This window comes from Rhamphochromis sp. 'chilingali', assembly GCF_963969265.1.
Source record: "Rhamphochromis sp. 'chilingali' genome assembly, chromosome: 5".
NCBI classification, from domain to species: Eukaryota; Metazoa; Chordata; class Actinopteri; order Cichliformes; family Cichlidae; genus Rhamphochromis; species Rhamphochromis sp. 'chilingali'.
Window position 1 is genome coordinate 5,062,375 of NC_137932.1, and position 15,674 is coordinate 5,078,048.

At 38.6% G+C, this 15,674-nt stretch overlaps 1 protein-coding gene across 1 annotated transcript; it reads right to left on the reverse strand.

Annotated features, from left to right (window-relative positions):
• Positions 1-295: 295 nt before the first annotated feature.
• Positions 296-15,147, reverse strand: actr10 (actin related protein 10). Its single transcript, XM_080882315.1, has 13 exons — positions 14,943-15,147; positions 13,887-13,959; positions 13,711-13,793; positions 13,506-13,614; positions 12,531-12,638; positions 12,285-12,352; positions 12,030-12,109; positions 11,135-11,170; positions 10,474-10,553; positions 10,293-10,366; positions 10,038-10,119; positions 920-1,121; positions 296-747 (listed from the first exon to the last, which is right to left on the reverse strand). Exons 1-13 carry the CDS (start codon positions 15,017-15,019, stop codon positions 566-568), a joined length of 1,254 nt encoding a protein of 417 aa, XP_080738441.1. The 5' UTR covers positions 15,020-15,147; the 3' UTR covers positions 296-565.
• Positions 15,148-15,674: the final 527 nt, after the last annotated feature.

Sequence of the window (15,674 nt, forward strand, 5' to 3'; positions counted from 1 at the left end):
TAAATAGAAGCAGGAAGCGTAGCTTGTGACCAAAATAAATGACTTGCACAGCAGCATTTTCTGTAAGTCTGCTGACAAATCAATGACTAAGTTTACCTTGGTAGTGACTAGAAACTTTTCAGTGGATTGTGCGACTCACTTTAAGTGCAAAAACAGTACAGGAAAATAAAAAACAAAACAAAAAAACCAACCAAAAAAAAAATAAAACAGGAGGTGTGGATCAGAGTGAGAGAAGTACATACAGATTTAGCATCTCGCTAAATGAGGCTTTAACAGAAGACGCAGCTTCGTGGAGCTCAGACAATATTCCAGATTTAATAGAGCGAGAATTCATGTGCAAAAATATTCCAAATGCTGAAAAATCCAAACATCTGCTCTTTTCTTTTGATATTCTTTCCAAAACTCTGCTTGCCTGATCAAACAGTCAAAATAAAAACACATACAATAACTGTAAGGTTGATGACCTGACATTAAAAACACGTTGAGCTGTTTGTGTCGTTAAGAGTGAACTTCAAGTGTTGTGATGTTATGTTACAGATTACTGAAATGTTGGAATTAATATATTCTACTTCTCTGTAGAGAAGGCTCTCTTCATCAGTGGAGGAGGGGTCTTTCCTGCTTCATACAAAGACTCGGGAGGAGGGGAGCTCAAGCAGCACCAGTCTGGGATTCGCCCCATCTGGTTGTAGTAGTCCCGTGACACAGACCTGCTGCCTAGGATGTCCTGAAGGGCTCCAAAGATGGCACCTGGTGAGGAGTTTACAAATGTTACAAGAGGAGCCACAAACTTTTTTTTCTTCTTACTTAAAAGTAGAAAAATGCTGGCAGTGTGTTTTATCAGAAGTGATGATTGTGATGGATTTTTTAATCCACAAGCCTTCACTTCAGCATGAATATTCAATTTAATTTCATATCTGACCTCCAAGCCACGCAGTGCAGTTGGGCTTTGCAGGGGGAGAATGAATACGGAAGCTCTTGCTGGCCAGCACGTTACTGTATTTGGGTTTCTCCACCAGGAGGCGAATCTCTGCCAGCAGGCGGTGCAGGAAGCCGGGCAGCATGGCGGTGCCTCCGATCACCACCAGGTTCTCAGAGAGCACTTTACGGGTGTCGATGGGGCACTAAAACAAACACAAACAGATATTTTGAAAAAAAAAAACAAAAAAAAAAACACAACGGTGGAAAACTGTTCTTCACTATCCGACTGCTGCTACGGGGAAAAAGAGGCAGGAGGTGGGAGTCATCCCAGCATTACAGAAGGATTCTGGTAAAATGGGCTAAAACAACATGATACATAACAGGGACTGTGACGTTATTGTGAGTGGTCTCAGGGGAGCTGCAATACATCAGAACATTATGAGCAGTTCACTATTGTGTAACATCCGACTTAAACGTTTACATCATTACAGTAAAAGTGTGAAGTTGTGTGAAGTCGGCTGTTTGGGTTTATGAGTTTAAATAGGCTGTTCTGGACTGACTGGATCCCCGTAGTGAAGAGCAACAATGCTTTTAGTTGCATTGAATGGTTGCATCACAGCAGCCAAACAAAGTCAAACTGCACAGCCCGTTTAACTGCTGGATAATGTGCAGAACGACGCTGCGGGGGTTGCTAACTTCCTCCAGCCAGAGATGCTAAAGGTTCAGTAAAGGAGAGCAAGGAACAAACTAAAATCCACCACTAGGAAAGATCAATGAAGCAAAAATCAAAGGAATTATGAAGCCTGCATTATAGTACATAACACACTGAGCTGAAGCACACCAAATAGTGTGAACAAACGTTGTAGAATCGACGGGCGGGACTGTATGCATTAGATTAGGCTGACAGAGATCACTCCCACCTTCACTATTCCCAATCTAACAGATGTTCTATCAAAATCTGGTCATGTTGGTCACGGGTGGTGCTAATACTCAGTTTAACTCAATTTTAAACTATATCAAATGAGTTACTAGTAATAACAAGAGCACGCAGAGTGCAACTCCCCCAAACTTTGATGTCTGATAATGCCTCTATCACAACATACTTTTAAAACTTTTATAAAAGCTTGCTTTTTGTAACCACATGCTGATGTATGACCTCTGCCTGACAACCTCGAGTAACAACCTAAAATGGTATTTTTTATGATTTTTACCCAAATGATTCAAAAAGCTGTAAACACTTGAGATTTCAAAATGCTCCATGCTGTTTGACCTTGCTCTAACACTGAAGGTCAAGGTCAAACGCTCAGCCAAACTAGGTACTCATATTCCCCAAGTAAGAAGGAGAGTGAGAATGGCATTAGGGCTGGGCCATATTATACCGTTCACGGTAATACCGGTATAATGTTAGGCAACGATAGGAAAATGAAATATCGCGATAGAATGGGAGTAAAACGCGCATGCGCAGTGCCTTTGTTTTCATACGCACATGGCCGATTGTTGAGTGAAACAGATGAACCAGAATTGGTTTGTAAAAATGGTGCAACTTCAGTGATGTGGAACTGGTTTGGCGTTTGTCCGTCAGATACACGACAAAGCACATTTTTTTGCAGAACATGCAAGCGGCCGTCGTTATTGTCGTATTTGTCGGACTAAGATGCTCTTAAATCTGGGAGTAATCTGGGTCCTAAACTCCGTACCTTCAGGTCAAACGAACACTGCAGCATCACTGAGAGTTTAAAAACTGTCTAAATTCTTTCATCTTTAATAAAACGATCAGCATTGCTGCTTTACCAGGTGTAACTATGAAGTTTAACTTCCAGGCATCCATGAAAACAAAATTTATTACATTTAACGGAGTTAGAAGTTAGCAGGAAGCTAGCGGAAGTTAGCTCGCTAGTTTCGCTAGTTACCCAAGCATGATATAGCATGTTCTGACTGAGAGATTTCTGAATAAATTCAAACGTACAGCTCTGCTATCACTTCCAACATAAATGAAGACGGGAAACTAAACAGCAGTGACGTTTGTAGGGTTACTGAAGTTGGGCTAGCTGCTATATAATGATGTGCTACGTGATCGCTAGCGACACAGCTATGTTAGCATGACATAAACAGTGAAGCTGGAGGACGAACACTAACACTTTTCCACTTATAAAAGTTAACGTGCCTGATAGTTAGAGACAAATGCAATCGCATGGCAGGATGCTGTAAACGGACCAAACTTCAGTCAGGAGAACAACTGAGATAATCCATAACAACTGAGATAATCCATCCACAATACGAGGTTAGTCATTAATATACTGCAACAACATGGGAATAGAGCAGCTGCCAGAGAATTCAACATTAATGAATCAATGGTACAGAAGTGGAGGAAGCAAGAAGAATGAGTTTAATAAAGTTTGATTTATCTGACTGCCTTGTTTCGCTTAATGTGCCTTATAATCCCGTGCACCTTATGGTCCGAAAAATACGTACTGCACACTGCAGTTTAATGTTGCAAAGCACCTCTTTTTAACTTCAATGGATATTATACATGGTTATGCTCAGGATATGTCAGCCCATTTCTACTGGAAATGCCTTTTGGTTAAACTTTCAGCAAGGAATTTGTATTCGCACTGTTAAATTTTTATATAGCTTTAATGTACATAAAAACCAGCTTCTTGTTTAAGTGAAAATAAAAGGAAGGTTGTCTTTTTGCACTAGTAATGTTGTGGAGTTGTATTTTGTCTTGCATCAATTATATCGTCAGTTATATCGTTATCGCAAATTTTCAAATATATATCGTGATAAATATTTTTGGCCATATCGCCCTGCTCTAAATGGCATCATGCTATGATACAGAGCTGACAGTGATGGTACAGGGGTCTGGAATTAAATGGGATTTGCAAACAGGCTCAGAATCAGTAAATGCCTGGACAAACTTCGATGCTCCTTGTATTTAGGAAAAATTCAATCTGAGAGAGCTGACAGAACCTTCCTCTTATAAAAACAAGGCTAGCAGGGGCAAGCAAACACATTTTAAGTTGCCCCGTGTTTACAGTCAGTGCACTCCAGTCATGGCTCATAGAGCAGGATCTTTAAAAGTGTTGGCTCACTTTAATGTGTTTAATGCAAATGCATCCAAATCCAAAACATTAGATGTAATAAGGCAGCGTTGTGTAAGTAGTGACACCGGCAACCTCTGGAAAGCTTATCAACGCCTTTTTTTCCCCTTTTGTTTTACAGGAGCAGTGCAGCAAGTATGAGTATTTTGCTTTGGTGGGAGTTTCCAGTGCGGATGGGTTTTACAAAACAAAAAATGCCACCGTTTCCACTTCAAGTCAATTATCACTAGAAAAATATACATTTCCTGCGAAAATGCTGTGTGGATGCCTTAACGCTGAAGATGTCTGCTGAAAAAAGCTGAAAAAGTTGGAAAAAAAAAAACAAAAAACGTTGCCCTGAGCAGGATTCGAACCTGGCCCTTCTGGTCTCAAGGCGGCTACTCATCTCACTGCGCCAAACTCTCTCACACAAAGAAGAGGTGGAGAGACTGATAATTCTGCTGAAATGAGCAGAAGCTGCAGAGAATTGTGGTGATAAGAGGTGAAAAGGCTAAAACTTTGCAGAAAAGAGGTGAATCAGCAGAATTTCTGCTGAAAAGAGGTTTTTTTTTCTGAAAACAGCTGAGATTTGTGCTAAAAAGAGGTGAAAAGGCTGAAAATTTTGCTGAAAAGAGTTGAAAAAGCAGAATTTCTGCTGAAAAGAGTTAAAAAAAGTTTAACTGTTAACCGAAAGAAATGTTGCCATAAGCGGGATTTGAACCCGGGCCTCCCAGTCTGAGAACGGAAGCTCATCTCACTGAGCTAAAACACAGCTCAACCCGGCATGCAAAATCAGTGACCACATTGATAATGTGTTCCATTCATTTCAATAACACACATTAGCAGAAATAGCAGAATTTTTTAAAGTTTAAACATAGTATTTCTGCTAAAACTTAGTATTTATACTAAATAATATTTTTTTCCTGCCAAATCATAGCATTTGTGCTGAAACACAGAAAATTCTGCCAAATCATAGTATTTGAGCCAAATCATACAATTTGTGCTAAAACATTATTTATGATTTAGCAGAAACACTGGGAGTTGGTAGAAATACTATGATTTACATGAAATACTTTGACTTAGCAGAAGTACTACAATCTAGCAAAAAAGTACTACAGCACAGCAGAAATTCTATCATTGAGCAGAATTACTAGGATTTAGAAGAAATACTAAGATTTGGCACAAATACTATGTTTTAGCACAAACACTGATGTAAATGGTAAATGGTAAATGGCCTGCATTTGTATAGCGCTTTTCTAATCCATACGACCCCAAAGCGCTTTACACTACATTCAGTCATTCACCCATTCACACACACATTCACACACTGGCGATGGCAAGCTACATTGTAGCCACAGCTGCCCTGGGGCGCACTGACAGAGGCGAGTAGTGGCTCAAGAACCTTTATTGTGCAATTATACTATGATTTGGAAGAAATACTATGTTTTAGCACAAATACTATGATTTACCAGTAATACTATGTTTTGGTACAAATACTAAACTTTGTCACAAATACTATAATTGAGTACAAGTACTATAAGATTACAGAAATACTATGATTTAGCAGAAATGCAATATTTTTGCACAAATACCATGATTTGGCACAAATGCTATGATTTAGCAGAAATACTATGATTGGGTACAGATACTATGATTTGGCAATAATACTGCGTTTTAACAACAACTACTGAGATTTGATTGAAATACTATGATTTAGAAGAAATACTATGACTCCATACAAATACGATGCTTTGGCACAAATACTATGATTTGGCACAAGTACTATCATTTAGTACAAATACTATGATTGGGCAGAAGTACTATGTTTCAGTACAAATACTATGATTGGGCAGAAGTACTATGTTTCAGTACAAATACTATGATTTGGCAGGAATACTCTGATTTAGCAGAAATACTATCTTTTGGCAGAAATTCCTGCTAAAAGGTACTATTTCTGCTTTTTAGCAGAAATACTGTAATTTGGCATAAATACTATAATTTGGGATAAATACTATGATTTGGCACATATAATATATTCAGCACATATACTATAACATAACAGAAATTCCTCCACTTAGTAGTAATACTATAACATAACGGAAATATTATGATTTGGCCCCAAAACCATGATTTTGCACAAATACCATGATTTTGCAAAAATACTATGATTTAGCAGAAATACTATGATGTAGCAGAAGTACTGTGCTTTAGCAGAAATACTATGATTGAGGAGCAGTGTTGGTCAAGTTACTTGAAAAAAGTAATCTGTAACTAATTACTGATTACTTCCCCCAAAAAGTAATCCCGTTACTTTACTGATTACTTATTTTCAAAGTAATTAATTACATAGTTACTTTTTAAAAACACGATTTACAACCTGAAGAGGTGATAAAGCGATAGATCTTTCAGCCCAATTCTACTTTTTCTACATAATCCATCATACAAAATGTAATCAAATGGAAAAGTCTCTTTTTTTAACTTGTTTTATCAGTTTTAATATTTTAACTTTATGCATCAAGCAAAAATTTAATTATATGCAACATTCTCTGACTTGAATAAATTAGTTTAACATTTAAACCTATTTTCTGCACATTCCAGCACATAAAATAAAATATTTTTTGTGTTTACACTCAGTCTTTCAAATAAATGCAAGTAAAACACAGCAGAAAATAAATAAAGTCAAAGACTCAGCGGTCCTGTTGCTCTATTTTCACCTGTAAAGCAGGACTGCGGTAGGCGGAGGTTTACCCTGGTGCAGAAGTGCCGCGGTCAGTGGAAGAATCCGCGAGTTTCTGCGAGTTTCCCATTACGTCGTTGCGCACTCGGTGCTTGCTCGGAAGTTTAGGGGTTTTTTCGCTGTAAAAAGAAGTTTTCTTCCCACGCACGATGGACGCTAATGTTTTTGTCACTTTTTATGGAATCAAAATCAAAGTAAGGTCAGTACTTCCACGCTTTAAACGCTGCACGCTCATACTCTCTCCCACAATCGATATGTGATCCATTGTTGATCTGCACACAGCTGTTGTCACTAACGGCGCACTCGCTTACGTCACTGTCGTGAGACATTCTCGCAAAAAAAATCACGGTTTTAGTAACGCAGTAACGCAGCGTTCCTACGGGAAAGTAACGGTAATCTAATTACCGTTTTTGCAATAGTAATCCCTTACTTTACTAGTTACTTGAAAAAAGTAATCAGATTATAGTAACTGACATTCAGGATTTCCCTTGAACAAATGGCCATAATTTCCTAACCGTAGAGGCTAGAACGGTCATTCAGGTATTGTTTTGTTCAGAAGAGATGGGGGAATCTTCAGGTCTTCATAATTCAGAGATAAAATATAAATTATTAAAGATATATGACTTGTAATACACTGTAACTGAGTAGAGGCGAACCAAAAACTGCCTTGACTTGCTCTCAAACAACCTTTGGTAACTCTAAATCTATATGGAGCATCAAAATCATTCTTTCACCGTAAGAAACAGCAGGCTTTGGTGAATAGTCATGGAAATTTTCAGGGATCTGTGGAAATCCATCAAAAAGATATGACAAGAGAAAAAAAGTTCCTCATTTCCAGAGTTTGAAATCTGAAGAAATCTGAGCGGGGGACAAATTTCCTACCCTCAAACAAGTCTAACTCATCTCAGAACGGTAATAGGTGAGAAAAAAAATTCTTGAATTGTGAGCATCAGGAGTGTCTGAAGATATATCGGGACAAGCCTTAAGTCTTGCTTAAAGCATCCACACAATTATCATTTTTAAAACACGTCTGTAGTCATCAAGTTGGAACAGCATTAGTTTCTGTTCTCCAGTAAGTGACAAACGGCTGCCACGGGTTGTTAGAGGACTGCACTAAACACACTTAAAGAAAACCTGTTCACGAATGGTAGACAAGGGAAAGTGATACAGGACAAAACAAGCATGACATGACTTTCACCAAGTTCACTGGGGAAAAGATTTCAGTGCTGGACAATGTGAGTACTTGTGTGCAAAGAGTATTTGGAGCTGTGTTTACACCTACAGGCCAGTGGTTCTTGTTACTAAACAGGGAATCAAGGAAGCCTTTTAGGTGAAAAGGGAAAGACCATCTCTGAACCGAGGAGGGCGCCTAGGGTACATTATTCAATATCTTACAATGCTGTGATTACAGTCACTCCCCAACTCTCCAAGAGTGAATGGCACTCTTGGAGACTGATCAGTGGTTATGATAATTTGCATATTGACGATCATGAAACTGAGCTCATTGATAGTGGTGCTGGTTTCACTCATTATGCAAATATACTGTTTATAAAGTTGGAGAAACCTGCAGACAGCTGAGACTGAAGGAGTCACTTGGATGAGTGAAAAACTGCTTCCCCTAGAGATGGAAATCACCAGACAGCTGACGATACAACATTAACACAATACTTCACCCGTGATAATATATTGCCGCAATTTTTAACATTTCGCAATAAGCTGAGTAATTCAGTGACACCATCATCTTTTTCAACTGCAAATTATTTCCTCCATGTTTAACTTCCCAGTATCCGTTTTATCCAATAAGATAATGTTAGCTCACTTAGGTTATGTCTTGCTGCATAATGCGACTGTAAAGCACACCAACACAGAGTAAAACCTGCCATAAATGTTGCCATAAGACAGAGTAGGTTTGCTATTCGTCTACAATTGAAAGGGGTCAAGTTGGCAATTACATGCAATCTGTTTCTGATAATACATCTGTTGCTGCCTACATACGCAGAAATCACATTTAACAGCAGTTCACTTTTAAAATATAAATTTTTCCTTAGTAACCTTTGTGCTCTTCAGGAATAACAAGAATGCAACCAGCTGAAAGCCAGCTGAGTTGAGTTGAGTTCCCTCGAGATGTGGTCACTGATAAAGACTTAGTGAGAACTGTAAAATAGATTTGTGATGTAAAGTGGTTGTGAGTGTGCGACACTGTCAAGTTTACAAAACCGTGTAGTCACCACAAGTTGTGGGGGGGAAAAAAAATGTAGTAAAATCTGGAAGCAACCATCAATTCATTTATTTATTTTTAAATGCAAGGGGTTTTAGTGTGTGACTGAGCCATTAGCTTGTTCTGAATTTTAGGTGGTAAATGTGTCCAGTGTTGGATGTTTTGTTCAGTAGAGGGAATTTAATGCGAGTTAGCTGTCTTGTTTGTAGTATTCCCAGAGTATTTTAATTTATTAAATAAAATGTCTACATTCTGACCCTCTGTATCGATACAATATCACCACACAAAATATCACGACACTGTGCTGTATTGATTTTCCCCCAACCCCGAGTTTATCCAACTGAGAACACTATGTCCAAAATCCCAAAAGGTTGATTCTGTTCATCTGGACGAAGCGTTTTCAATGGGAGAAACGTTTCGTCACTCATCCAAATGACTTCTTCAGTCTCACCTGACTGCAAGTTTCCCCAAACTTATAAACACTACATTTGCAAAATGACTGAAACCAGCACCACTAACAATGGGCTGGGAGGTCAGTTCCTTGATCATTAATATGCAAATTGTCATGACCATTGATCAACAACCACTGATCAAAGACCATTGATCAATGTTCATGAGTACCATTTCCAGACAGATGGGCAACGGTTGCAATCACAGCATTCTAAGATGGTGAAAGATGGACCCTTAGGCCTCCTCCTCGATTCACAGATGGTCTTTCCCTTTTCATGTAAATGGCCTCCTTGACTCCACGCTCAAACCAGCGTTCCTCCCTGTCCAGGATGGATGTTTTTCAGTAGAGGCTACGTCCAGAAACAACTTTCAAAGATTGCCTTACCTGGATGATTGATCATGCATCAAAACATGTGGAGTGAAAGCTTTTCTTAAAACGACTAGCCCAAGCTAGTATGATCTCTGCTGTTAGTGGTCCTCATGACCACAATAGCTTGCCAATGTCTCAAAAGTAGCCAAAAACCATATAACATATATTTATACCAAGGTATAAATAGTACTTTCAGTAAGTATCAGCACAGATAACATATTAACGATACACATTACTATGACTAAATGAGAAACTTGTCTTTACCTTAACCAGAGTATCGAGTATCAGAGTGGCCACACTCTTCTCCTCGTTGTCCTGTTCAAACAGAATCTCCATCACTGAGTCCCTGGAAAAAAGGAGAAAATGGCTTTATGATAATTATAACAGCAAGCTGAGGGTGATTACACAGTCATTTTAATTATAAGAACACGTGGAAATACCTGAAGCTGTATAACGTTACAGGAAAATAGAAGGCTCTCTCTGTCCAACTCTTTCTTTAAGCAGACTATGACAGCATACCTGATGGATCCTTTGATATGCAGGATTTTCTCTCCATCAAGCGGGTAATCGACATCTGGAGGAGGGGCGGGCCGCTATGAACACATTTAAAAGTGTTTCATTAAAAAGTGCAGCATTTGTCATTTACTCAGCACAAATGTTTGGGCAGTTGTGGTAAGCAGCATACAAAGAGCTGACTTACCTCTGCTGTGCCATCCAAGTTAAATTTGGCTTCTTGGATTTTGAGGCCTCTTTGCAGGTCACTGACAAAGCAAGTTCTCACTGCAGGAAACAAAACAGCACTGGCGGTCACATAACCAAACTTGTAGACAAGAATGTTTGCGACCAAGCATAAGGAGTTGAAGTATTTTCCTTTCACTCCTTCCATAACTGTGGTTTTTGTTCATGACTTACAATGAATTAAAAAGACATAAAGACCCAAATAAGCCTAAATGAAACATTTATTACATAGCTGACAACCCCATTTTGCAGCACAGTCTCAGTAAATTATACTTTTGCATCATTATAAAAATAAGTGGATGGGTGTTTCGCCTATTCTTAATCGTTCATTGTTCCAGAAAAAAGCCACACAAAAGGCAAAGGAATTTTTTACTTGTAAAAAAATTAAAAGACACACTTTTGTCTATCAACAAAAAGGCTGTAGCCTCCACATCCTAGAAACACAGACAGGTCTCAAACTGTTCTCAGAGTAAAAACAAGGAATTCTGTTGATTAGAAAATGTAGGTCAACCTCGCTGCAAGAATATTCCAGGGGATGAAGGATGGACAGACAGATTTGTTTGTGTATAGACTGTCCATGGTGCTCAAGGATGGCATAAATAAGGAATGTCAGTCAAACCTACCCTTGATGTCTTCCACTGTTTCTTCTGGGATAGTCCCTGGTTAAGAGATTAAAAATGGAATATAAGAAATGAACATTCAGTTCCTTGAATTTACTTATGCATCAATCAGCCAATTTTCCTATTTCTCTTTCCCGTTTGATTTATGATGCTGAATCAGCACTTAGAGAAGCCGATACTGCAGCAGAGGACAAGTGTGACTGCTGGGTCTGAAACGAATCCAGCTATGAAAAACTTCAGGAAAAGCCACCACTGCTGAAACAGAGACTTTTTTGGTGTTTGGCACTACTATCATTACACAGTTTTGGGGAAATACAGTTTCAAAGTCAGTGGTAGAGAGTTAATTACAGAGATCTTAGTGGCTTTGTGCTCACTGCAGAGATGTTTTATGACCCATCTAGACAGACACCCTGTTGTCTTTTTAAATTTTTATATATATATATATATATATATATATATATATATATATATATATATATATATATATATATATATATATATATATATATATATATATATATATATATATATATATATATTTTTTTTTTTTTTTTTTTTTTTTTCCTCCCTCATTCTGCTGCAGCTGTAGATCTCACAGCTCAACTCAATATACTCAGTCTGGTTCCCTCCATCAAGAAAAAGTGTGGAGAGAATCTCTAAAATAGACTGTATGCATAATGCATAATTCACAAACTGAAAAAGCGATTCACTCAAATGTCACACAGAAACAAGTTCTTCCTATGAATAGTAAATGCTACATAATGGGTCACAGCCATTAAATTCTTCTATTCTTGGCACTGTAAAAACCAATCAGCAGTCCATAACAGAGTTATGCCTTCACAAGTGTCCCCATTTAAAAGAAGAGGACAGACGGTATGTGCTGACTTTCTGTATTTACCAATGGCGGCTTGTACGCTCTGCCCTGTGGTTGTGTCTGTGTCCACGGTGCACTGTTCCACGAGAAAGCTGTCTAACTCCCTACAATAAACAAACACATGCATTTTATGCAATGAAACAAGAGATTGAAATGATTCAATTCAACAGTCAGAGATTTTCAATCATGATGCAGGAAAGAGAGACTCAGATGGATTATTTTCTCAGTTAAATGTGTACAAATCACTACACTGATGCTGTTAGAACCTTTAGTACTTACTTATGGATGCCTTTTCCTCCCAGAGGCAAAGCTTCCCAGGCTGGCAAAATAGGAGTACACTCACAAACCTGATTTCCAGCGTTAAGATCAGCATCATAAATGTCCTAGACCTGAAGCTAACAGTACAATAATGCCTGCCAAATATTAAATTTGTGTAAGATGCATCAATTAAAACATATAGCATGTATATAGCAGACCATATTGTTCACTGTTCTAGAGACCACGCTCATGATGGGAAAAGGATACGGGCAGCACCAGCGTCTCTGTGTAACCACAGTCCATCACAAGTGCAGAGTTGATGCCTAAAGTCATGATGGCCATGAGGTGACTGGGAGCAAATAGCACAGATGGCACCTAGAAAATGAAATCATTCATGGAGTAAAACTTTAGAAATTCCTCTACTAACTAAAATTTCCTTGTTAACATAATCATTTTGTTTATCAGTTATTAGATTGTTCTAGTTTATTATAAAGTTTAGGTGGAAATCATGTAAAATTTGAATAACAGGTTGTTAAAGTGTTGAACATGATATGTAGATTAGGCTACTATCTATTACCCATCTGACAATGCAATTGCCACTGATAACAGTCATTTATGAGTCAGGCATCTAATTACACTGACTATTATTTCCTATTATCCATTACATAGAGCATACTCAATGATGCCATGACTTTCATACACAACCTTGAGCATGAACTACAAAAAACAAACAAACAAACAAACAAAACTTAAATATGAGGCACCCATAGGCAAAATAATTTGTCTGCATCAAGTAACAGTAGTTATCATAATAAATGCATTAGTTACCTCTTCTAAATCAGGTCAAATTAATTAAATATAAGGAGGGATTTACACAAGAGCTAATTTTAAGTGGATTACACTGTGATCATCAAGTGTGGTTTTAGCTCAGCTGCAGGAGGAGAGAAGAAGCGCAGCAGTTCAGGGAACTAGGGCAGGTAGAATGACGGGGACACCTGCTGTTCTCTGCTAATCAACTTTTGTGCACTCGTGTGCCAAGAACTTGATGACACACATCACAACCTCAAAGCTTATGCTTCCATGACAGCTGTGCACCAAACTGAGAAAAGAAATCTTTCCTGACTTGTTGTTTAGAGTTGATGGTGCTCTGTCGTGTTGGGTTTTTGTTTTTTGTGCACAGAGTTGCAAACAGATACTTTATATTAACTTGTCTGATCCCAGCACGTGTCTCTGCTTTCGTACCTCAAACTGTTTGAAGAAAACCTTTGTGAGTGTCTCCCTGAAGTGGGATGGGCAGAGGATGGACTCGATGATGACCACTCTTCTGTCGCGAGGGTTCACCAGAAGGTGCCTAATGAGGCAAATGGGAAAACAAACTCTGATGTGATGTAGCCGCAAGAAAAAAAGAACTTCAATAACCTAGTCATTTATTGGAGAAGAATCTCACCTGAAGTACAGTATGTGGATAAACTCTTTGAGAATGACATAAAGCTCTTCTGTATTGATGTTGTACTGAACCACTTTGACTGCCTGAATATGAGAAATCAAATACCAAATATTTTTGTTTATTCCATTTCCACAAATAATTCTACATAATTCCACTGCAGAACACGGCAGACTCACCTGCTGCTGTCCCGGTTTGCGGATCTCGCTCGGAATTATGAACCTGGGCCCCGTTTCCCCTGCAAAGCCACATCTGTGAGAAAAGGAAGCTGTCAGCTAGCATAATAGGAGATGCTGAAAATATAAATATTTATATAATAATCATTACCAGTAACTGTTTTAAATACTATAATTTTAGTTCCCTCAAACTTTATGAAAACCAAAAACGTATTTCTAAAAGACACAGTCATTTAATAAAAAGGGCAAAAGCACCACAGTTTAGTTGTAAATAAAACAACAGTGCATATTTGTGTTGGATGTTCTGTGGCAGTAACTGCAAACAAAGACGACAGTATTTGAGAAGATAATAACAGTCCTCTTGATCTTCACATGACTTAATGTCTGTTTGCCTTCCAGCAAAATATAACAAAAATGACACTGAAATGCTTTCAGTAAATAAAGATCCATTTGCTCACTATAAATACCCGTTAATATACAACACATGTGAGGACTGTGACTGTGAAGTTACAGAGGCAACGTTTAGATTGTTTAGACATATGCAGAGGAGGGATGGTGGACAAAGGATGTTGATAATGGAGCTGCCAGGGAAGATGTAGTGAAGGAGGACACGCAGAGAGTTGGTGTGACAGCGATAGGCAGTCCTAGAAATAGGGTATGAGAGACGGCAGGTGATCTGCTTTGGCGAGCTCTAAAAGAAGCAGCCGAAAGAAGAATGTTTAAGGTCTAATGATAGAGCTTTTAAAATTATTAAATTAGCATTGATAGCACTTGACATTAACTTAAAAAAATGCTAGCTGAATGCTGACAGTTACTTAACCTAGCCTAGCATTGGCTACGTGGCTAACAAGCTAGCCCACATCAGCATTCACTACCAAAACTGTAGTAGGTTTTTTGGGGTCAAATTTAACGATGTGTTAGACTTTAAGTCTTCAGTTCCCTAAAATAAACCTATAGTTGAGAGGCGGGCGAGTTATTTCAGAAAACAAAGATGCATTTTAGCATATTTTGCTAGCTGAGTGGCTCTATTAGCAGGGCGGGCTAACGGTTAATACTCACTTTGTGTATGCTGCTCCTAAGTCAATAACAATCGCAGTCTTCTCTCCTCCGCTTCCGAGCCCATCAAATAATGGCATTTTAAAAGCTGCGTCGGCTTTGGACGAAAACTGTACGTATAATTAGCGCCAGCAGCCTCAAATTAGCATCCCACTACAGGTCTGTTGTCTTCCTGTTGGACTGGGCGGGGCCTTCAGAAAGTAGTGACATCACGCGAGGAGGGTGCCTGATTAAAATGCGCTTAACTCAGTAAAATTTAAGAATAACGCCAAAATAATGTTTTGCTTGCAGAGCACTTATTGAAACCAGTGTTAAAATTGATGTACATTCGATTTTAAGAAAATTAAACACGATTTTTTTAAATTCTGTGAGACTCAAGTGTAGCGATAAAATGAAATAAAATACAATAAAAAAAACTATTTGATAAAAATAATTTGAAATAAACTCTGTTTAGGTGGAGGTAGCCTGTAAGAGGAACATGCAGAGAGAAAGCAGACTTCTTGCAACTAAATCTACTCCCGAAACTGTCAAAATCAGTTGTAACTCCTTTTTACTCCTGCACCATCGAGAGCGTCCTGACGGCAAACATCTGCACCTGGTTTGGGAACAGCACCAAGCAGGACAGACGAGATCTGCAAAGAGTGGTGCGCTCGGCCGAACGCGTCATTCAATCAGAGCTCCCTGACCTGCTGTCCATCTACACCAAGCGGTGCAAGATCAAAGCTAGGAAGATTA

Coding starts and splice junctions, on each gene's coding strand:
- actr10 (XM_080882315.1), bottom strand. CDS start 15,019: ATGCCATTATTTGATGGGCTCGGAAGCGGAGGAGAGAAGACTGCGATT. Junction 12,110..12,284: donor GGAGGAAAAGGCATCCATAA/GTAAGTACTAAA, acceptor TGTTTATTGTAG/GGAGTTAGACAGCTTTCTCG. Junction 11,171..12,029: donor GAGCGTACAAGCCGCCATTG/GTAAATACAGAA, acceptor TCTCTTAACCAG/GGACTATCCCAGAAGAAACA.